Source organism: Abramis brama (assembly GCF_963993115.1).
Source record: "Abramis brama genome assembly, chromosome: 7".
In the NCBI taxonomy this organism is placed as follows: Eukaryota; Metazoa; Chordata; class Actinopteri; order Cypriniformes; family Leuciscidae; genus Abramis; species Abramis brama.
Window position 1 is genome coordinate 44,082,211 of NC_139969.1, and position 23,806 is coordinate 44,106,016.

Consider the following 23,806-nt stretch of genomic DNA (forward strand, 5'->3'; position numbering starts at 1 on the left):
TAAATTATTTATATAAAAAAAACTATAAGTAATCCTCAAATTTGTCTCTAAGACCTTTTTGTATATGAAATAATTCTATTGGAATCTATCATCTCACCCTATAGGTCTGGTATATCACAGCCGTCCCTGAGTGCCATAATATCTGTCGTTTTAAATGGTACACTTAATATGGTTAGTCGATACATCAGGTTCCCCTACACTGTGCGAGAACAGGCCGAAATTAAAATGGAATTTGCAACAATGTCTGGTTTCCCAAATGTAATCGGCACAATTGACTGCACTCATGTTGCTATAAGGGCACCATCTGAAAATTAATTTGCTTATGTTAATAGAAAGCATGTGCATTCTATTAATGTGCAAATCATATGTGACTCCAACATGACCCTCACAAACACTGTGGCACGCTGGCCTGGTTCAACACATGATTCCTTTATCTTGACACATAGCAGTGTAGGGAACAGACTAAATGCAGGCGCAGTACGTGATGGCTGGCTTCTTGGTGAGTTTAACAATATTAAAAAGTAGAAACTGTAACAATTTTGTTTTTAATATAATTATAACCTGCAGGCGACAGTGGCTAACCCCTGAGACGCTGGCTCCTCACCCCATTTTTAAACCCGCAGAGCGCAGAGGAAACTCATTATAACGAGGTCCACTCTCGTGCCCGCGCAGTTGTGGAGCGTGCCATCGGCATCCTGAAATGCAGATGGCGTGCTCTGGATGCCTCGGGTGGCAGACTTTTATACCATCCAGCAAAAGTGTGCAAGATTGTCAGGGCGTGTGGTGTTTTGCACAATATAGCACTGAGGAACGGTATTCCTCTCCCTCCTGATCTCCCTCTACCCCAGCATTACGACCCCGAGCCACAGCCCCCTGGCCGACAAGAGGGATATCAACGAGGTACAAGAATCCGTGAGGATGTCATGTGGCGTTTGTAAAGAAAGACAAAACTCAAGGTTCATGTTTTAACTGCATCTTTTAATGATTGTGCAATTTCTTGTATCACTTCTCTCATCTTCCGTAGCTCATCTGCAACCCTGTTGACAGCGTTTATTGTCTCTCGCTGTAACTGCAAGACTGCAAAATAATAAATTCAATTAGCAATTTTGGATAGGGATGTTTTGATGCGCAAACCAGAATAATAGACTAATATTGTGTATTCTTATTTTGCAGTTTTGCCTGTGATTTTTTTTTCTTCTTGCAATAAATAAATCAAATAAAACATCCAATGACAAACCGTGCTACCTCTCCTTATGAAAATATGGAAAGGTCAGTGAAGCATTCACACCAGATGTCATATAAAGAAGAGAGATTATCTTAAAGGTGTGAATTTTCTTCTCTCAATGAACAGATAATTGCTATAGTTACCAAATTATTTTATAGCATATTTCTTTTTGTTTTCTCTTCATTTATTAGTACTTTTGTTGCTGCTGCCGATGATGATTTAGACTTTTTTTTTAAATGTAATTACACATGTGCAATTGTGTTTGCTTTTATTTGTAGATGATGAAGTCCACAATTCCAAGAAGAAAAAACGCTGTTATTAAAGCTTTCAGCAAAACCAGACAAAGGTATGTATAGACAAGCAAATACACACATACAAACATACTCTTTTTTGAGGAGTCTTTGGGCATTTTAAATTGATGTGGAATGTAAATGTAATATTCTTTTAATTTCTCATGTCTCATTTTCACTTCCCCCTCACACACATACAAACATGCTCTCATTATTATTTTCATTATTTCTTATTTCTTCTCCTTTACCCTTTAATTGACTCCAAACAGAAAATCAAAATACTTCTTTTTCCCCCTCTGTTCCTGACTGACTGATCTATGTGTGCCTACTTACCTACTTAACCATATTTTGGGGACACATTTGTACCCAGAAGTCAGCTACCCTGCGGGTGGCTCCTCAGCTCTCACCTTGTGCTTAGAGGCGGCGAGCCCTGGGCGGCCGGCCCCAAAGCATACAAACAACTGAGATGACTTGCGCCACTGGCCAGAGCGGTCCACATATGCCTTTAAAGCCCGAACAGGGCAAAGCAAATGATGCTTCTCCTCCTCAGCAGAGGAAAAAGGAGGGGGACAGAAAGACTGAAGAATGACTTGAGAACAGAATGATGTTGACAAAACTTTGGGACCAGGTCTAGGTCATAGATACACCTTCACAAGACCTGGGGCAAACTCAATGCAAGGCTCACTCACAGAAAGAGCATGCAGATCCCCCACACTCTTGAGAGAGGCCAATGCTAACAAAAGCGCCACCTTAGCCCCTTTCACACAGAGATTCCAGAAAATACACGGATAATGTGTCCTGGGATTTGTCCTGGGATCTTTTGATTTTGGTTCATTCACACTGCCAGTTATATCCGGAATCTGTGAGTGCGTTCACACACATCCCATAAAGATCAAGTGATGTCAGGATGTGATAACTCCTCTGAGTCCATACTGCGTCATCACTAAGACACACCCTTTATGGCATTGGTCCTGTTTTTTGTTCACACAGGGCGCATTCCGGGACTGATCCCAGCAATGTTACTAGGTCCCCATCCCGGTATCGATCCCGGCATCAATCCTGGGACGTGTTTGCGTTCACACAGAAGGCACTCTGTCAATTTTACGTCAATTTCCCGGGATCAAAGTGCTGTGTGAAAGGGGCTCTTGAGAGTCAGAGTCCGGCCCTGAGATGACTCCAAGGGTTCAAAGGGAGGCTCTAATAGCCCCTCCAAAACAACTGATACATCCCAGGTGGGGACACTAATAGGATGTGCAGGCCTCAAGCATCTAACTCCACGCATAAACGAGGAGACCAGACGGTGTCTATCTAGGAGGACCTCGTCTGACTCCTGATAGGCGGCGACAGCCGCGACTTAAACTCTCAAGGTAGTAGCAGCTGCTCCAGACACAAACTTATCCTGCAGGAATTCCAGCACTGAACCGACCGGGCAGCTGACTGGGTCCACTGCATGAGCCGAACACCAAGACTCAAAGACCTTCCACTTAGAAAAATATAGCCGCCTAGTAGAAGGCACACAAGCGTTATCAATGGTCTCCCGAACATCAGCGGGAAGACCAGACACCACTGTCGCTAGCGATTCCCTTTTATCAGCCACACCCACAGCCTCCATATCTCGGGTCGAGGATGCCAAATACTGCTCTGGAGCTGAGACAACAGATCTCTCCTCATAGGAATCTGCCAAGGGGACCCCTCCACCAGGGAGCTCAGCTCCGAGAACCACGTCTGGGATGGCCAGAATGGGGCTACCAGAAGGAGCCGGATTCAACACTCCCTTACTCTGCAAAAGACTGCAGGGATTAGCTTGACTGGAGGGAATGCATAACGTCTCAAATCCGGCCACAGATGAGCGAAGGCATCTATCCCCAGAGGCGTCGGATGAGACAGGGACAACCACAGTATACGTTCACTGTATAAGAGTGAGTGACATAGCGTCCCTGAGCACGCGCCATCAGCCAATTAATTGCCGTGGTTCTATACGGGTTCAGACTAGTGTTGTCAAAAGACCCGGTACTTTGGTACCAAGTCGGTACTAAAAAAAATTAAACCGTTACGTTACCAGCTTTTCTTAAGTACCGGTGGTACCGAAGTACCGGATTAACCCGGTTCTTGATGCGCTGTCTAAAAGGTGCACAGTTGCGTCCTCTTCATAAAAACACAGAGACATGGCGACCGGCGGCACTACTAAATGCGGTGGCTCTGAATCCACTCGTTGACAAGAAAGGAGGAAAGAGCCACATATGGAAATATGGATTAGGCTAATGTCACGTTGCTATAAGGGGGTGTTCACATAGCTCATTTTTTGCATGTGCAAATTCGTTATTTCAAATGTAGGCACGCGGCATGAGCGCTCATAATAGAAGCGGTGCAGCGGGCTCGTTTTTCCAGGCGCGCCTTTGTTCATGGTTGCACAGCACCACAGGAGAGCAGAGCAAGCGCATTTGGAAAGGAGAAAGCAGTGCGAACTGCGCTGTCCATGATGACGAGGAAGTATCAGCAAAGAATTCATGTATTTCTAGCCCTTGCATTAGCTTTACTACTACATATATGTATGGAGATGAGAAATAAAAAGCCGCCCTGTACAGCTATGATCAGCTGTTCGGCCAAGCTTTCGATGTTGTCACGGAAAGGCCGAAGCTGATCGGTTGACTTTTGTCACATGACCTGTTGAGATGAGAAGTTGAGACGTTTTCATCTCGCCGTGGCATAGCCTACATTTGAAGTAAAGGTTTTGAACGCGCAAAAAATGCGATATGTAAACGGCCCCTAAAGTGGTATCGGGTGCGGTTGTATCGGGGTAGTTTTACGAGCACAGTATCAGACCGACACTCAAATACTGGTATCAGTATCGGTGCATCCCGATTTATGTCATTAATATCAGTCCGTCAGAAAAACTCTTAGCAGGTTTAAAAAGCCCTTTTAAAATTAAATATTAATGCAGTTTTGGATTAAATAAAAGTCAAATAAAACATGATATACACTTTAATATATGTAAATTTTATCTAAATTAAGCTTTGGTACCGAAATTGGTATCGAGAACCGTGGATTTTCATTGGTATTGGTACCGAATACTGAAATTTTGGTACCGTGACAACACTAGTTCAGACAATCAGCACCGCCCTAAAGCTCAATTTATACTTCTGCGTCGACCTCCCACCGTAGCTACGTCGTAGGCTGTGTGTAGCGTGCATACCCTTCGGCGTACCCTGATGTGCACCTCTCCAAAAATGTAACAACGCGTCAATTCTACACGGACGCAAGCGCTGTGATTGGTCCAAATTTGGCACACACCTAGTCAAAACCCATATAGGAAAAAAATATATTCCACTTTTTTCCATGATACCACAATTTTTTGAAACAGACAGCTATATATTAAGACCTACTATATCGCACAGATCTAATTTTACACATCAAATGTGTTCCCCCAACAGTTAACTGTTAATTTAAGACATAGCAGATAATGTTTGCGTGAATTTTCACCAAGACAGATATTTTAAAATACTGTCTGTAATTCTGTATATGTCTTTGTGCGCGTGCTTCGGATCTGTCAGTCAGTGCGTGATAGATTGTTTTGCTTACATCAGCATGAGATTAAAAAAATCGCATTCATTGGTTCAGACTCATGCCATCGAGAATTTGCTATGAATATTCACAAAGTTGGAATGCTGCGCTTTAAAACGATACCAAACTTGTGCTGAGAGGAAGCGCCAGTCGTCGAGAAGCGAGCAGAGAAAAAACGCATTTTTCAAGGAAAAGGAAAGGTACTCCTCTCAGAAAACGTACAAATAAAGATACCTTTAGATGTTTAATTGCAATTTGGAGCATTGGGATCGCTAGACGAGGGCTTAAAGGGGCATTCCACCCATTTGAACATTGTTTTTTATTTAAAGTGGGTCATATATGTAGTCGAAATGTAAAATAAATTTTGAATTTGGTGCCTTCGTGACCGAGGAAAGACAAAAATAACTTCAGGACTCATTTGTATGAAAGACAACAACTCCCACAATGCACCACATTGCACAGCTCCGCAAGCCACTCCCACTAATCCAGAAAGCGCATATCTGCCTATAAGAGAAATCACTCTTACGTCTACAAGGCTAGCTACCCCCAGAGCTTGAAATTCATTTCACATTCACACAAAATGTCTAGTTAGTTGGCGAACTCATTAGTGCATTACTCCTCGTTTGTATTTCTTTCGAAAAGGTGAATTATTGCATGGTACCTGGATGTTCAGTCAGAACATATGCGGTGCGAAACTAGGATAGTTCTCAACACAAACGTCCGTGTCCTTGTCTGATTCAGAGATTTCGTCCAGGAGAAATTGTCATCGTTGAAATTCTTTGCCGCAGACGGACTCTATCTCTGTGTTCGTAGCGGTTCGTAGTTGCATAGTGAGATCACCGGCGCCACCAGTCCGCCCTAACTCGAGCCAGTCCGGGCTCCTCGTCCACGGCAGGCAGGTCTTCTGCCTCGGCTGCTCTTCGCTATAATGCGGCTTGTAAAGGTAGCCACAAACACCTGATTCAAGCATCAGACTTCCGAAATCCTCTTCTTCTATATCATATTGAGCACTCTCCTCCGCTATTGTCATTACTTTACATCTGTCTCCACAGCGCCTGTTAGCTTAGCTTCAAACAAGATGGAGGATATTGCTTTCAGTTTCAGAGAGTAAAGTCCCACCCACTGATCTGTAATAGGTCTGTAGCGTGAGCGGTTCCCGCCCCCTGGGAAAGATGAGGAACGAGTGTCTGTAGTCTCAACAGAAATCCCCCCCTCTTACACTTCCTCCTACAATGACGCAAAATGACGATTTTTGCGTCATTGTAGGAGGAAGTGTAAAATTTAAATAACGGTTTTCTCCCGTCTCAGGGGAAAATGAGAGAGTGTTGCACGACCATTCAATAGTATGACTGGGTTTCTAACAATGCAAAGCTTAATGCAAATGGGTGGAGTGTCCCTTTAATGAACACATTTTTGTGAAAACCTCAAATTCAACTAAATTCTAAAATGTAAAAATTTTAAATTTAAATTTTTTCACTTGTTTTGCCTGTAGCTCGAAATGAGCCCATGTGCACTCCGATTCATTTTGCCAGCACGACACACACACACACACACTCGGATCGCTGATCGATTTGATCGCTGATCGATTGCTCCTGTCTGCCTGTCTGCCTGCTGTGAGTTTGTTTGCTTCGGTGCTGTAAGCTCCGTCTTAGGCTCGTATTTCTTTCTGTTTTGAACCATAATTTACTATCATTTCTAGTTGTTTATTGTAACGAATGTGCAAGAATCATGATTCTGTTTTCCCTGCACACAAAACTCCAGAAGCCTTGTCATTATAAATTTTGGGAAAACTTTTAACGTTTAACCTGTAAATGTAACTCAGAGCCTTGGTGCCGCCAGGTCTGCCTTGTGGCAACTTTTTCGGCTCCCCCGACACTTTATAGCCCCCTAGACACAGGGGCGTCGGACTGGGGGTAAAACCAGTACTGATTACCAGGGCCCCAAGGGGAGAGAGGGCCCTTGAAAAGTCTGGAATATATTTTATTTTACCTGGATATTTTCATTTCCTAATTAAATTTCACAATGAATGTCAGATGAAATGTAAAGTTGGTGTATTGGCTGAATAACTTGGTTGATTGACTGACTGGTCCCACCCCTTGCTAATGCGCCAAATGGTTTAGTCCATCTGCACGCATTTTATGTAGTTAGTTGAGCATCTGGTGGAGCGCAAACTTCTGCTGTAGAAATGTCTTTCTCAAAAGAAAGCCAAATCAGACCACCATAAAAGAAAGGAAACAAAATGAGGGGAAACAATTGGTAACTGACTTCTTTTCAAAGAAAGGTAAGCACAAACTAACACGAAATCTATAATGCTAAACTGCTTGAATATCTCCGCGATCGTTAATGCTAAAAATCAACTGAGACAACCCATTGAAAGAGCAGAACATACACTTTCAGATGATAATTTGGTAATACATGTAATCTGAGGTAAAGGCTAAATAAATAAACTGTACACTAACAATGTTGTTTGCATACAACACACCATTATAATAGCCTAAATTGAAACCTGTTTAATTTTAAATTAATAAGCTATAATATCTAAAATTAGCAATAATTAGCAATTTTGTAGCCTACGCTGGGAGTTATATATACAAATTAAGGAACATGGGGGCCCATCAGGACTGCCTATGCATAGGGCCCGGGATCCTGTGCTACGCCCCTGCCTAGACACACTCCAGGACCTAAAATCAACATTCTCCTGCAAGCCTCAAAGAGATGCACCAAAGAGATAACGAAACTTTCAATGTGACACACACACACACACACACACACACACACACACACACACACACACGCAAACATCCCTTTGCATCTAGTTCAGAATACAAGTGATTCAGAATGTGTAGATGACATATTAGGGCATGCATGCTTGATTAGTTTTTGTTTATTCTATAGTGTGATTCTCTAGTGTATAGCTTTGAATTCTAAGTGTTTATTGTAAGTAGAGTTGTTCCGATTCCGATACCAGTATCGGAAATGCGTCCGATACTGCCGAAAATGCTGGCATCGGTATCGGCGAGTACTGGAGTCCAGGCACCGATCCGATACCACGCAGTTTATTAGAAATAGGAATCTATTTACTGGTTAGCTCCGTTAGCTCTAAGGCAGTTCTTCTTCGCCGCTCTTAAAACAGTTGCGCTGTGCTGCCACCGGCAGCTGCTGTTTTAGAGGGGCGAAGAAGAATTGATCACGTGACGCCTCCTTAAAAGAAGCTAACGTTAGCGCATCATGTCGGCGGTTTGGCAGTATTTTACTGTGGATGCTCCCAACAGTAAGACGGCGACATGCAACATATGCAAGGAATCAATTTCGAGGGGTGGCACAAATGTTGCAAATTTCAACACCAGCAACTTAATTAAACATTTGAAGACGCGTCATGCTAAAGAGCACGACGGATTTAAAGCTAAGGGGAAAAAGAAGGATGAACTGCAGCAGCAAACTCTGGAAGCTGCCTTCCAGCGACGAGATAAATTCCCCAAAGACAGCCAAAAAGCAACAAAGATAACAGACAAAATTTTGGAGTTTATTGTCCTGGATGACCAACCCCTGTCTGTCGTCGAAAATGTGGGATTTCGCCGCTTAATGGAGCATTTGGAGCCAAGGTACTGTTTGCCAGGTCGTAAATATATCTCCGAAACTGCGCTACCCAAATTATATGAGACAGTTAGGGAACACATTTCATGTATGCTGAAAGAAGTGCATGCAATCAGCTTTACCACGGACATTTGGAGCTCCGACGTGTGCCCCATGTCTTTGCTAAGTTTAACATCACACTGGGTGGACAGAGAGTCAACATTTACCCCTCGAAGTGCGGTGCTGCACGCCAACGAGTTCCGAGGGTCACATACTGGCACATTAATTTCCGAAGCAATTGAGGGGATGCTAGTAAAGTGGAAAATCCCCAAGTCCAAAGTTCATGTTGTTTTGCGCGACAACGCTAGCAACATGAAGAAAGCCATGGACGAGTTGGATGTACCGAGTTTGGGATGCTTCGCCCACACTCTCCAGCTAGTGGTGCATGAAGGGTTACTGTCACAGAGAAGTGTGAGTGATGCACTGGCGAATGGTAGGAAGTTAGTAGGGCATTTCAAACACTCGCCACTGGCTACTACACGCCTGGAAGATATTCAAAAAAATCTCCAAATGCCCACCAAACGTCTGCACCAAGACATAGCAACGAGGTGGAACAGTACCTACTATATGGTTGAGAGTTTACTGGAGCAGAAGCGGTCAATTTCAGCATATGGAGCTGACCACGACCTGCCAGTGACCCTTACGGCTAACCAGTGGGCTTTACTGGAGAAAATAATCATTGTTCTGGCACCATTTGAAGAACTGACCAGACAGATTAGCTCCTCTACCTCTTCTGCAGCTGAAGTCATTCCCTCAGTCACAGTGCTGAAACGCCTGCTTGCTCGGGAGAACGAGGGGGACACGGGTATAAAAACCATGAAAACAACCCTTCTTGAGGCTGTCCAGAAAAGATTCAGGACCATTAAGAATGAGCCCTTGTATGCAGTTGCCACTCTTTTAGACCCACGATTCAAAGACAGGTATGTCTAATATTTTTATTAAGTATCTATATTATAAACAAAATTTTTAAATGGTGTTTTGGTTTTGGATAACTAGATATTGCATTATTATTGATTACTATTGCATTAATAATGTTACCACTAAAAGCTACTATGGAGGAGGTTGTTTATTTGTTTATTTTACACATAAAGACATTTATTTATTTTTTATTTTTTTATTTATCATTTTTTTTAGATACTTCACAGGAGCAGACAGCATCAAGCAGGCCAAGGATGCTCTGACCCAAGAGGTGGAGAAGATGGAGGCGTTACTGAGCAGGACCACACCTGAGGGAGCAGAGACAGTGCCAGAAAACCCCCATAAAGCTCCACGTATGGAAGCACAGCCAGACAGCAGCAGCAGCAGAAAGAGCAGCTTGAAAGGCCTGTTTGAGGAAATCCTGCAGGAGCATGATGAGGAACGTGGGGCAAGTAGCACAAGCACACAAGTTCAAAATCAAATACAGACATATTTGACAGAGCAAACAGTCCCACGCTCAGACAGCCCATTCCAGTACTGGGGAGTCAACCAAATTCGGTTTCCCACCCTGGCTGCCACTGCTGCAAAGTTTCTCTGTGCTCCTTGTACCAGTGTTGACAGCGAGAGACTGTTCAGTGCAGCGTCCAACATTGTTGATGCAAGAAGGAACAGGCTAGGAGGAGAGAGGGCAGAAATGCTCATCTTCTTGAAGAAGAATCTGCCTTTGCTCTTGAAATTATGAGCAATACTAAATTGCTAAAATACTGCAATGTGTAGCCTACTTGTTTTAAAGTATTTTTTTGTTTACTGTGTAGCTGCTGCTCTTTTGATTTGCATTTTTTTTGTTTACTTTATAGGTTGGTGTTGCACTATTGTTAAATACTGCATTATTTAAAGATTTAAATGCCTTTTTATTTTAGTACATTATGGCTGCACTTTAAGTTGATTTGTTTTTTAAAGGAATCTTTAAAGTTACTGTTGCACTACTGTTTTATACTGTTCTATTTAAAAATTTAAATGCCATTTATTTTAAAATATTGTGGCTGCACTTTAAAAATTGTTTTTATTTATAAAATATTCCTATATTTATTTAAGTTGTTGTTGCACTACTGTTTTATACTGTTCTATTTAAAAATTTAAATGCCTTTATTTTACAATATTGTGGCTGCACTTTATTTTTTTTTAAATAATTATTCCTATATTTATTTAAGCTGCTGTTGCACTACTGTTTTATACTGTTCTATTTAAAAATAAATTTAAAAATAAATGGCTTCCATTTGCTGTATTCATTCATGTTTTACAAAGGGTTTAACCTGAGCCAGGCCTTACCAGAATGATAATCATATCAAAGTCATGCAGGTAGTATGATCTTTTTCTTTTTTTTAACACACTGGTATCGGTACTCGGTATCGGCCGATACCCTTAGCACGAGTATCGGAATCGGTATTGGGAGGGAAAAAATGGTATCGGAACATCTCTAATTGTAAGAATGCTCCCCAATATTGTCATGTAACCCTATCTCCTGCTAGACCATAAACTTTATGACCCCCAACAGGAATTTCAAGGGGACACAACTCTCACTTGAATTCTGACAAAGAAAGAGGAATAAACCTTGCAATCATATATTTTCTATAGGTATAGCCACTTAAGAAATGTATAAACATGGATTTGATTTCCCGGTGTCATAGTAGCCGATATCATGGCTTGATAGTGTGTGAATTTAACCTTAAAATGTCTATAATATACATCTCTTATGTAACTTTGCATTTCTATAACCTTCATGTGATGTGTTTTATATCTCTGTAATTCTCTCAATCTAACGGAGTCGAATTCCGATAGCAGAATGCAGTAATGTACATTGTTTTACACATTTCATATTCCTGGAGCCGAAAGGCTTAAGTCGAACACCACTGTAACTCGAGCCAGGAGGCTGTTCCAAACAAACAAAGGAATCTTCCCGCTCGAAAAATCTCGACAGATGATTTGCCCTTCCCGTAAAAAGGGGCGGGGACGGGATTCCCTCAAAAGACGGAACTTGCCTGTGTCTCACTCTCTCTTCTCTCCGGTCAAACTTCGGGAAAACACCAGCTTCGGACAGGCCTCGGCCACCGTCTTCGGACGCGCACGTCCGCGTCACTCCCGACCTATCTTTCTTTCCTTTACTAAGTTTTATTTTCATATTCGCCTCTCCTTCCCCAAAGGGAGATGAACTCTGAATCATTTCGTTGGCAACTTACTTCACGTTCGGTGAACCTTTGAAACTTCACGCGAGTCTGCTCGCCCCGGAAGACACGAGAGAACACGCCTTCACTCAGAACGACACACGCGCCTTCTTGCCTCAACACAACAGACGTCATGCAAGCATCGAAATCTAAATGCTGGTTAAGGTTGGCTATTCCCTTTTTCAAGGTGATTTGAGTCCTTGTTGTCTGTCAAAAGGTTACTGTCTGTGATTTTTGCCTAACTGTGATTTTTCTCTGATCGCACATGTTGCTTTCACTTTCGCTCGCTCATCCTCTCCATCTCTCTCTCTCTCTCTCTCTCTCTCTCTCTTTCTCTCTCTCTCTCTCATTTTCGTGATTCGTTTAGTCTTGTATTTGTTTATGTGTTTTGTATATACATGCATATATTATGTGTGAATTGTAGTTCGATGTATTCCTTAGTTTGCATTTATTAAAACCAATATATATTGACTGCTTCTGTCTAAAATGCTCATAATTACAAAGTCAATGAAGTGTCGACATAGCTACATGCTTTATCTTGTTACGATTTAAGTAACCTAATTTTACAAACACAGAGAGTTGTTTTTTTTTCAAGGCCAGAAAAAAATACTCTTTCTTGCGTTTGTAAGAAGGATAATTTTTCTTGAGAGTTGATAAGTTAATCTTACGGCCGTTTTGCTGGACAAACCGATTGTTTGATAACTAAATTAATTCCATTAAAGTTATCTCATAAACTCGATCTGAGATAATATGATATATTAATGACGAACCATAACCCGTTGTGGTAGTCATTCATATACGATCGATCTATTTTCAGCTTCGATAATGTAATGTAACTGTAATATGCAATATATTAATCATACTCATGATTAATTATTAAAATTCCCTATAGATCATTTGAGCTAATACTAATGTACTACCCAGTGCGGTTACATTATACTACTAAAAACAGCTTACCCAACATCTCAGATTAACCTGACATCGCTAGCTTCCGTTATTATTAGCACAACACGCTAGTAATTCGCTAGCCTGTTAACCCTCTGGGGTCTGAGGTGTTTTCTGGCCCTTGAGGTGTTCTGACATGCTCTGACATTTGTGCTTATTTCTGTTACTTTTGACATTTTCATGGCTAAAGTCTGATTACACTGTATTTAGCACAAACTCTGCTACAATAATATGTCAGCAGCATGTATGTAAAAGTCTGTAGTTTTGAGATAATGACATTTATGTGTGGTTTGTGAAAATACAAAAACAAATTGTAACTGAAATAAGGCCATGAAACCCATACTGATTATTTCTTCACAAGACTTTTGAAAATTGTATCATGTAGCCTAGAATATTTGCTCCAAAACTATGTGAAAATCATCCTGACTGCTCATTCAGATAAGACAATATATTGATTTAAAATTTGTAAGACGTGTTTTGTGTGAGAAAGCTTTATGCGGGAAGGCGTGAACACATCATTAATATGTATGGTTTTCACACCTGAGAAAGACAAAGACCCTCCCCTAATGGCCCTATCAGGAGCTATCAGGCCCTATCATTCTGAGCAACCTTGCACAAAGAATAAGGAGATTTAAAAAATAATGGCTTTTTGATTGTTTGGATTTATTTACAACACAACATAATCCAAAGATACACAACAAATGACACAAAACCACATAATTGAAAACAATGATCCAAAGACAGAGACCTTTGTGCCATTCCTAAAAACATTGTACATACCTTTCATTTCCAATGTGTTTGATTTTTCACTTTACCATGTTCATGTACGGAGACTTATGTGAATGTTGAAGTCAGCAGGACTCCTCAGTGGAGCATCTGGTCCCTGAAAAAAAACCCCGCTGTGAACATGCTGATATCAAGAGAAACTATAGGGCTGCACGATTTGGGGAATACATTTTAGATTTTTCATGTTAAAATTGCTTTTTAAAATGTACAGAATACACACACACACACACACACACACATACATACATATATATATATATATATATATATATATATATATATATATATATATAATGCAGCACAGCACATAGCTTATGCCTACAAGGCACAACTGTAACGTGCTCCAAGAACCAAGTTAAAGTCAGGATCTAGATGCAGATAAAAATGATGTTTAATGGCTCAAAACAGCAATTCATGACTTCAGCGTAGAACACATGACACAGAGCGTAGAGCTTCACCATAGCAATGAACCATGAAGGGCACGTTCACATGAACATTAGAACACACTTACATTCAAACAATAATCCGTACAGGTAAGAAAGAACACCATGGTTAAATAACAGAACTAATTAGATAACACTGTACACCTGAGTGAGTGAGTCTAATTAGCAAACAAAACTACAAAGACCATGAACAGAACTACAAAAGGAACATGAACTGACAATTTTCACAATAAGAGACATGACAAAGCACAGGTTCCTTACATAACCCCCCTCCTTAATGGCGGCTCCTGACGCCCAACAAAGATTCCCTGAAATCATTGTCCATGGGAGGGCCAGGACCGTGAGGCAGGGTAAGAACTAGCCTAATTGCTAACCCAAAAGGCAGTTCAATGGGCTCTGATACAAACATTGAGACAGTACTACACTGTGCCCGACACAAGGCAAAGACATTCATGGCAGCGACATTCATGGCAGCAATACAAAACCAAGACCCCATAACACTTGTCACATGAAGCATAATAAACATCAATAATTTGTCCATGGCAGTGGCATGAAGCTTGAAGCTCAAGATTTCCTTACTTGTCACATTGTACATAGGTAACTTAGTTTCCCCCGTGACCATGGCATAAAGCTTGGAATCTGAAAAAACAACCCCCTCGTTCCAAAGAAAAAACAAAAATGCACACTCGTTCTTAACCATGGTGTGTCTCTTCTCAGTTTCAACGTTCTCATTCCACACTGAGACGATCACATTCTCGGCCTCGGTGCAATTCTTTGTAGCCTCGGCACTCACGTTCTCGGCTTCGTTGCACTCGTTCACTGCAGCCTCGGCACTCACGTTCTCGGCTTCGTTGCACTCGTTCACTGCAGCCTCGGCACTCACGTTCTCGGCTTCGTTGCACTCGTTCACTGCAGCCTCGGCACTCACGCTCTCGGCTCCGTTGCACTCGTTCACTGCAGCCTCGGCACTCACGTTCTCGGCTTCGTTGCACTCGTTCACTGCAGCTACGGCACTCACGCTCTCGGCTTCGTTGCACTCGTTCACTGCAGCCTCGGCACTCACGTTCTCGGCTTCGTTGCACTCGTTCACTGCAGCCTCGGCACTCACGCTCCGTTGCACTTGTTCACTGCAGCCTCGGCACTCACGCTCTCGGCTCCGTTGCACTCGTTCACTGCAGCCTCGGCACTCACGTTCTCGGCTTCGTTGCACTCGTTCACTGCAGCCTCGGCACTCACGTTCTCGGCTTCGTTGCACTCGTTCACTGCAGCCTCGGCACTCACGTTCTCGGCTTCGTTGCACTCGTTCACTGCAGCCTCGGCACTCACGCTCTCGGCTCCGTTGCACTCGTTCACTGCAGCCTCGGCACTCACGTTCTCGGCTACTGCCCCCCCTGAAAAATTATTTAAAGCCAGATCTTGGTTCGAGAGGACAGTTGCACTCTCTGGGTTGTGGTAAGCCACAGCCTCACCCACAGTGAAACTAGAACCACTTAAAAACAAAATAAAGTCCATTTGCTGGCATAGCGTAGAGGGGTGCTCAAACGAAGGCATTAACTCAGCGAATTCATCGTCCAATCCATATTGAAAGCACCACTTTAAAGAAGTCTCATCCCATGGTACATGATCCGTGAAACATAGAAAATCCTTAACATAATTTTCAATAGAACGACCTGCTTGACGAGGACTCATGAGCCGATCTGCTAGATCCATTTTAGACGGATTATTCTGTAACGTGCTCCAAGAACCAAGTTAAAGTCAGGATCTAGATGCAGATAAAAATGATGTTTAATGGCTCAAAACAGCAATTCATGACTTCAGCGTAGAACACATGACACAGAGCGTAGAGCTTCACCATAGCAATGAACCATGAAGGGCACGTTCACATGAACATTAGAACACACTTACATTCAAACAATAATCCGTACAGGTAAGAAAGAACACCATGGTTAAATAACAGAACTAATTAGATAACACTGTACACCTGAGTGAGTGAGTCTAATTAGCAAACAAAACTACAAAGACCATGAACAGAACTACAAAAGGAACATGAACTGACAATTTTCACAATAAGAGACATGACAAAGCACAGGTTCCTTACAACAACAAACCTAGTGTTCATTTTATATATATATATATATATATGTATATATAAAATGAACACCAGGTTTGTTGTGCCTTGTAGGCATAAGCTATGTGCTGTGCTGTATAAAATAATAATAATAATAACAATAGCCTATAAATCATTAAAAAGGAACACTTCAGTAACTAGGGCTGTAATCAACCAAAGAAAATCTTGGTTGACTGAAGTCCAGAAATTTTCGACTAAAAATCGACTAAAAATGACGTGAAAAAAAAACGTTAAATTAATTAGCTGCGCACTGTGCGCAGTACTTGGTAGCCTTGTTGTTCGCCTAAATGAATATGTCGGCTATTATAATAACTGACAGACACTATCATTTCAGCCGCTCTGTGCAGCTCGCACAGAGCGAGGCTGAACATGGGAGCTCAACTTCGCGGCTGAGACAGGAAAAGACTATTAACTTAAAGCTTTTACTCTTAAACACAAAAGGCACGTCCATTTTAATAAAATAATAATATTCAGCAAACCTTCTGTAGCCTATTTTCTTCAATCTGTCTCTCTTCTCCAGTGGGTTGGGCTAATCCAAAAGACATGAAAACAAGGGGGGTGTTCTGAAGACAGACTGTTACCTGTGAAACAGGGGTGCTCTGAAAACATCCCTATTAGCAATTAGTGCTTTCCACCTGATGAAATGAACGCGGCAAAACAGATGAAATGAACGCGGCAAAAAATCAACCAATCAGAATTTTGGTCGAGCCAGAACGTATCGACCAAATAATCGACTAATCGACTGGGAGATTACAGCCCTATCAGTAACACTGCACTAGAGAAAAATATATTGATTATCATATGTTACTTCAATCTCATTTCATAATGTCATAACGAAAATAAACATTTGGAGTAAAAAAAATGAAGCCTATTTGTTTGGCGCATTTTGCTTTTCAAACTCGTGCAGAGAACATTTACTGAAGCGATCAAGCCGCTCAAAACTATTAAACTAATTACTGTTACCATATTATACATCTACGTTTGAGCAGATATCCACAAACAGTATTTAACAGTAAACACGGTGCTAAACATTATAATATTCACCATAGTATACACTCATACTAGCCTACTTTTATCATGCTGTGTTTTATTATAGAACATACCCACATCGGTAACCCTTCCTTTTACAGTCCCCTAATTACTAGGTATTTACCTGGTAAATATATGGTAAGTTATAGTTGGTTATTGGTAATTACCACAGGTAACAAGAATGTAAATGCAGAGAAACTACAAACTAATTACTAGGTATTTACCGGGTAAATATATGCTAAGTTATAGTTGGTTATTGGTAATTACCACAGGTAACAAGTATGTAAATGCAGAGAAACTACAAACTAATTACTAAGTATTTACCTGGTAAGCATATGGTAAATTATAGTATTTTAGTGTGTAATTACTTAAGGTGATTAGTATGTAATTACAGAGAAACTACCAGGGAAAAAAAACACCACTGTTAAATATCAACTCAACAAAGTACTGTGTACTTGTTACCTGTTTAGGTTGGTAATAACTCAGATTTAATTGTGTACTTCCTCAGAATGTAGGCAGCCAATTTTTAGAAACACCTCCAGTATTACCCATCAATTCAAGTTAGGTGTGTAGTTATCCTAGGGTTATGTTGGTAACAGTCCATATTTATTTATTACTATCTTGAAATTAAGACGGTAGTTTCCAATAAATTACCTTGTCTTACATAGTTGTTGTCATTGCTACACCCATTTATAGAGGGTTTGTCAAATAATTTACCTTACACTTACCTGGTAACTACCCCGCAGGAACAGTTTTCCCTAATGTCATGGCACATCTTAAATACTGGGTATGTTCTTGCAGATGTTTTTACAATTTACTCAGTAAGTAAAGTGCAACTGTACTGTAAAAGGAAGCCTTGTTTATTTCCATGGTATTACCGGAATTGTACCATATAACCTGATCATTTCCTTTTCCATATAGTCACAATTTCTTTTTTACCTCGCATGTCCTGCAACGTTACCGACATATGAAAGTATATTTTAAATGAACTGTAAAGAAATACACTTAAATGCACTAAATGTACTTGAAGTGGTTCCATTTTAGCACAATTTAATATATTAAAAAATATATTGCAAATAACTTAAGCATATCTTGAAATACACTTAATATACTGTTGTTTCAAAATAATACATTAGTACAGTATAATTTAAAGATATTAAGTATGCCCCAAAAAAAGCACAATTTAAATACATTTCCTTTTCACCTGGGAAACAGATGATGAAGTTTATGAGCTGATCACATCATCATCAAATGAATATCAAGAACCTGAAATGGAAACTGGTTCCTACAGGACCTTAAAGAACTCTGTGGTGAGATCTGGTATTTATCTCATCTCCTGAAGAACCCCTAGTATTGAAGTAGCTAGGTGGTCTTTTGCTGTCAGGTCAGAATAGGATTAAATCCTCACTAGCTTGTTTAGCCTATACCAGTAAATCTAGGTGTGTCCCTACACTCTCGTGCAACAATAACAATCATTGACAACTAGGCCTATTGATCAAACTCATGCTTACCCTCCAGCAGAATCTCTCCTGGATCCTTCGTTGTCCTTGGTCTTGCAAGATATACTATAATGCTCTTTCTATTACTTATAGAACTGTCTTTGTAAGCTGAAGTAAAACTGAACAGTGTTTGTCTTTATAAAGTAAAAATGTATTTGAACAAACGATAAAAATACTGGTTACACAATGATTAATATTTGTAGCAAATCATCAAGAGGTTACAGGTTATAATACTTCAGCTTATCCAATCTCAACAGGGCAGTCCTGTATGAGTGGAAAATTACACAGGCTATTTACCTTAAAGCAGTTCAAGCAATAGATGTAAAAAATAACTTGTCCTCATCTGAGGTTTTCAAGTTAAGATAATACAGCAGAGCAATTTAAGCAAAAAGAGTTTCAGTTAATAAACTGAACTAGAAGAGAGCTGATTTCTCCCTAGGGATGCACACGACATCAAAATCAAAAACTAACAGTCAAAAAGCAGTCATATTTATACCGAACTGGGTTACATTGTTCCTATGTAGTTTCTTGGGTTTTTACCAGAGGAACTAAAGCATGTGAAATCAACCTTCTGTTTCCTCAGTCAAGGTGGCTTCTGGTGTCGACATCGTTCCCCATATATGGGCATTCTTCCGTCCTTTCCGTCTTCGGGCCTCTGTGTAAGTGTGTGTGTGTGTGTGTGTTTATCTGGAAGTGTATTTGTAGGTTCATAATATCTTTCAAAATTCAAATGATTCCCTGCAACTTCCAAACCTGCTTTAAACAATTCCATCTTCATTTCTTTAATTTATTCTACACATAATCAAGTACACTAGAGAGTCAACAAGCTGAATAACATGTGCTAACGTTTGAATAAAGGCTGAAACACAATGACACAATAATATGATCTTACCACTTGTGCTAATTGGGTTAATTATCTGCACCTGCTCCTCCCGAACCTTGTTAATAAAACATCATGATGAGATCTGTACCAGATAGGATGAGAAACCAGAAGATATCGTTCAAAAGCAACACATGCCATAAAATACAGACCCACAATCAAACTATACACATATGCATTCTCCACCTCCCATATGAATGTCATCATTAATATACAAATGATCTGAATGAGATCTGAAAGAATCAAATGAATAACAAACACTGGAGTGGAGCGATGAGATTTGATAAGAGCACACAACGCAAACAGAGTTAAGATCATGATTGGAATCTCAATGGCTGAAATTATCATGATAATTAATGAGTCTGTAGAATCAAGTTTACTGAACAATTCCAACATCTGATCTTCATAATCTACTCCACTTGGTCCGTTGATATAATAATCTTCACTTGATCCGGTGATATAATAATAATCTTCACTTGATCTGTTGCTGCTGGCGTTTTGTTCTGCCATTTTTTTTTTAATGAAATCTTGACAGGCAACACTAAATAACAAACCAGTCATTAATTTAAAAAACATGCATTCATTTACTATTTACTACTTTATTAAAAACATTAGGGAAAATATATGACATAACTTGTTTTCTGTGTTATTGTTGAAATAAAGTTTCCTCAGTTTGCTTGACATGTTCTTTAGAGGAGATGTGTGTAATGTTAGAAAGCTTGAAATACGTGAAATGTAAGATTAAAGTTTGGAAATCCTCCATTTGAACAATATCACAGAAGCAAGAATGCTGTTGTTCTGAATATTCAGTCCAGCACAGCTGCAAGTGTACAATGGTTTATTAAACTAGGAATAAATCTAGAAGAACTTACGTTACTGACAGGATTGTGTGTTTCGTCTGCAGGTCAAAGCAGAAGTTTGTGGAGCAACACACAGACTGACAGATGTTTCACAAGTTTCCACTGCCGTGTTTAAAGAGCTCTTCATTCACTGCACACACTGTAAAAACACACATCTTAAAGCTTGTGGATCTAATGTAGGAAATGCCTGAGATTACAGACAAACTATTTGATCCAACGTGTGCAACTGTAATTACCTTAAAGACACAATTAACTAACAATGGTGGTTTGAGTGAAAAACCAGTCTAACTTTCACAAACGGTTCGGCTCAACTACGACGACTGAAGTAATCTGAAAACGCTTTATATCTGATGCTTTCATTTTTAAAGTTCAATCAGTGTTTTTAACTCTTTCCCCGCAAGTGTTTTTGCACATTTTCACTAAAGCTTCACGGCCCACAGAATATTTTGTTGTATGAATATCTGAACATAGCCTGGTTAACGTCTTCTCATTGAGACGTGGTCTGGGAACCACATGTTCAAGCACAGATACGTTGATCTCTCTAAAATATTGATTCTTCTGCTGCTCTGCAAGCCTGTTTTCTTTAAGAAATGGAAATCTGTGTTGCTGATGGACTGAAATCACACCCAATGTTAATTAAAGGAAACTAGTTTAAGTGCAAATGATCACAGTGAGACCAGAGGCTGAAATACAGAGATAGTTGACTATATAAACTCACGGATGAGATGATCTCATGATCTTCCCTGGAATCATAATGAACATCAAACGACAGATGATGAAGTTTATGAGCTGATCATCATCATCATCAAATGAATATCAAGAACCTGAAATGGAAACTGGTTCCGACAGGACCTTAAAGAAAACTTCCAAACCTGCTTTAAACAATTCCATCTTAATTTCTTTAATTTCTTCTACACATAATCAAGCACACTAGAGAGTCAACAAGCTGAACAACATGTGCTAACGTTTGAATAAAGGTTGAAACACAATGACACAATAATTCCCGCATGAGACGACATGATCTTACCGGGAATCAGACTGAAGACTGAAGACGCTGCTCATCAGGAGATGAAGGTGTTTATGAGCTGCTCAGCGTTCTTTTATAGCCTGAATTAACCCCAGAAACACCAAACAAAGATGCATTAAACATCATTAACAGTTAATGCACATGCAACCGCATCAGCAATCAGCAAACCAAACCAAACTCCACAATATAAAACCATTTAAAAAAAGACACAAGTGTTATAGAAAGGAGAATGTGAACAGCCAGAAATACAGGGATATAATACTAAGATTTTTTATCAAATTATGATTATGCATTAAGGGCTAAATAAAATTCTGCACTACGCTTTAATAATGTTCCACTAATCTGTGTCTGATTCTAATTATTGACACTTAATGTAGTGATAAATGTAAAGCATATTAACTTTATCCACATGAGAAATGGGCATTTCTGTTAAATATTTACAAATCATTACAAAATGTGCGTTCCACATGTTAAATTATGTTGTGTTAATATTGGTGAAAAGCTAATTCATGTTCAGATATTGTGAACATTAGACTTTTTCACAGTACTGAGTGGTGTCACTAGCATTGTCACAGCAGACCGGGTGAGTGGGTCACATTTGTTAATCAAGGCAGACTTGAAACTGACATCATTCTCAGTAATATCAGGATTGCCACTGAAAGTTTTAAACATCTCCAATAATAGTTCTGAAAATGCTGCTGGATGCTCCCCTTTCCTCTTGTGCATCTCAGATATTTTATCCCAATTAACTGACATCACACCTAAGACTTCAAGCAGTGCCTTTTTCCTCTCTGACTTATTAGCATTTCTGTCCTTTACTTTCTGAGTTAAGGCTCCAGACAAAGTGTCAGGCAAGCACATTCTTAACAAAACGCATGCATCACCATCTGTTAAATTGTAAACTTCAGCATATTCCTCGAAGTTTTTCAGAAAATCTAATGGATCTTGTTTGTCACGATCAAATTTACCAATATTCTTGATCACAGTTTCTAGTTCAGTTGGATTAAATCCTCGGACTATGGTAGAAGTCATTGGTTCTTCCCTTCCTTCATTAGCACACATAGTCTTAGTAGCATGAACTGGTGCCATGGGAAATCTGACTCTACAGTCAGAGTATTGGCTACTGAATGACTGAGAATCTTTTTCCCAACCCTCAGTCCTGTCTTCTTGCAAATCTGGCATTTCTGGAACTGGGTTACACAATGTGACACCTAACAATGTCTTACTAGGGTTTTTCACAGTTGTGCCATTCTTTATCATAAACTGACAAGCCGCCTTTGCCTCCTCCAAATTGTTGGACAATGTTTCCACTGATGATTTAAGCTTACTATTGTTAGTTCTAAGAAGTGCGATCTCATTCTGCATCTTGACCTTTTCTTCTTTCCATATTGTTTCACTAGCCAGGTAATTTTTTGTAGAAATTACCCCAGCACTGAGTCGCTCATTTTCAGCCTCTAACTCATCTACTCTCCTCCTAGTTACTCTGTATGAAGCAAAAAGTGCTTGAAGCGCATTAGCAATTTTCCCATTTTTGTTCTTAGGCATTTTGGGATCATTTTCAAACTTAGAGATAGCCCACTTGTACGGTTTATCAACAATATTCTCTATTCCGTCAAACATTCCCTGAGAACCGTGTTTAGCAATGTATTTAACAATCATTTCTTCCATTTTCAAAAGTCTTATCGAGCTTTAAAATATCTCGTGATCTAATAGTTATTCACAAAGTCTGATTTAAATGACTAGACGTTATCTAGTTCTACCAGAAAGACTCGGAAGATAAAGTGATGTAACAAAGCATATATTTATTGGCAGCCCGGCAAGCATTGTAAAGTTCTTTGGCGTAGGCCCCGTCCATAGCTCGTAATCCGAGGGTAGCGGATCTGCATCTCCTGCCTGGAGACGAAGGCAGGGGCGCAGCCGACCCCCCTAGAAGGTATGGACAGGACCATCCTGGTGGTGGTGGGGAGGATGGAGGTTGATGTCGCGTCGGCATCTGCGAACTCAAACATGAGTAAGTACCATCTTTTATACAGAAAGTATGAAGACGTGATTGGATAGAGATGAAGGTAATAAGTGACGTAGTGATTGAGTCTTCCTGGCAGAACTTAGCTAAAGCTTCCATTTCCTTTAAGATATCCGTTAGTCTAAATATTCACAGCTCCAGTACTTCGGACACAAATGATCAAAATAGCCACACTACCTAAGGCTTCTAAACTTAACCACAGCCACAATCCATTGGGCCTTAAATTTTGTTACGCAAAACAGTTAAGAAATGCAACACTGCCACAGTACGTCGGGCAAAACCACACTGCTTCGGGTTCTTGTTTTAAACTTCACAGAGTCACGGCGTGTCTGACTCA

General features: G+C 40.3%; 1 protein-coding gene and 1 long non-coding RNA gene across 2 annotated transcripts in view; one reads left to right on the plus strand and one right to left on the minus strand.

Annotated features, from left to right (window-relative positions):
- The window catches only part of LOC311087379, a 23,516-nt gene extending 2,717 nt beyond the window's left edge, over window positions 1-20,799 (minus strand). The window contains exons 1-3 of the long non-coding RNA XR_014607249.1: window positions 20,432-20,799; window positions 18,692-20,100; window positions 13,575-13,677 (exon numbers count right to left, since the gene is read on the minus strand). This is a non-coding gene — a long non-coding RNA (uncharacterized lncRNA). The remainder of the gene's footprint in view (window positions 1-13,574; window positions 13,678-18,691; window positions 20,101-20,431) is intronic.
- On the plus strand, window positions 5,071-10,682 carry LOC311087323 (zinc finger BED domain-containing protein 4-like). Its single transcript, XM_084120649.1, has 2 exons — window positions 5,071-9,629; window positions 9,844-10,682. The coding sequence occupies exons 1-2, from the start codon at window positions 8,305-8,307 to the stop codon at window positions 10,367-10,369; spliced, it is 1,851 nt and encodes a 616-aa protein (XP_083976775.1). The 5' UTR covers window positions 5,071-8,304; the 3' UTR covers window positions 10,370-10,682.
- Window positions 20,800-23,806: the final 3,007 nt, after the last annotated feature.

Bases quoted from the DNA above. Each gene is read 5' to 3' on its own strand.
- LOC311087323 (XM_084120649.1), top strand. From the start codon at position 8,305: ATGTCGGCGGTTTGGCAGTATTTTACTGTGGATGCTCCCAACAGTAAG. The intron at 9,630-9,843 runs GTATGTCTAATA...CATTTTTTTTAG, and splicing joins GACCCACGATTCAAAGACAG to ATACTTCACAGGAGCAGACA.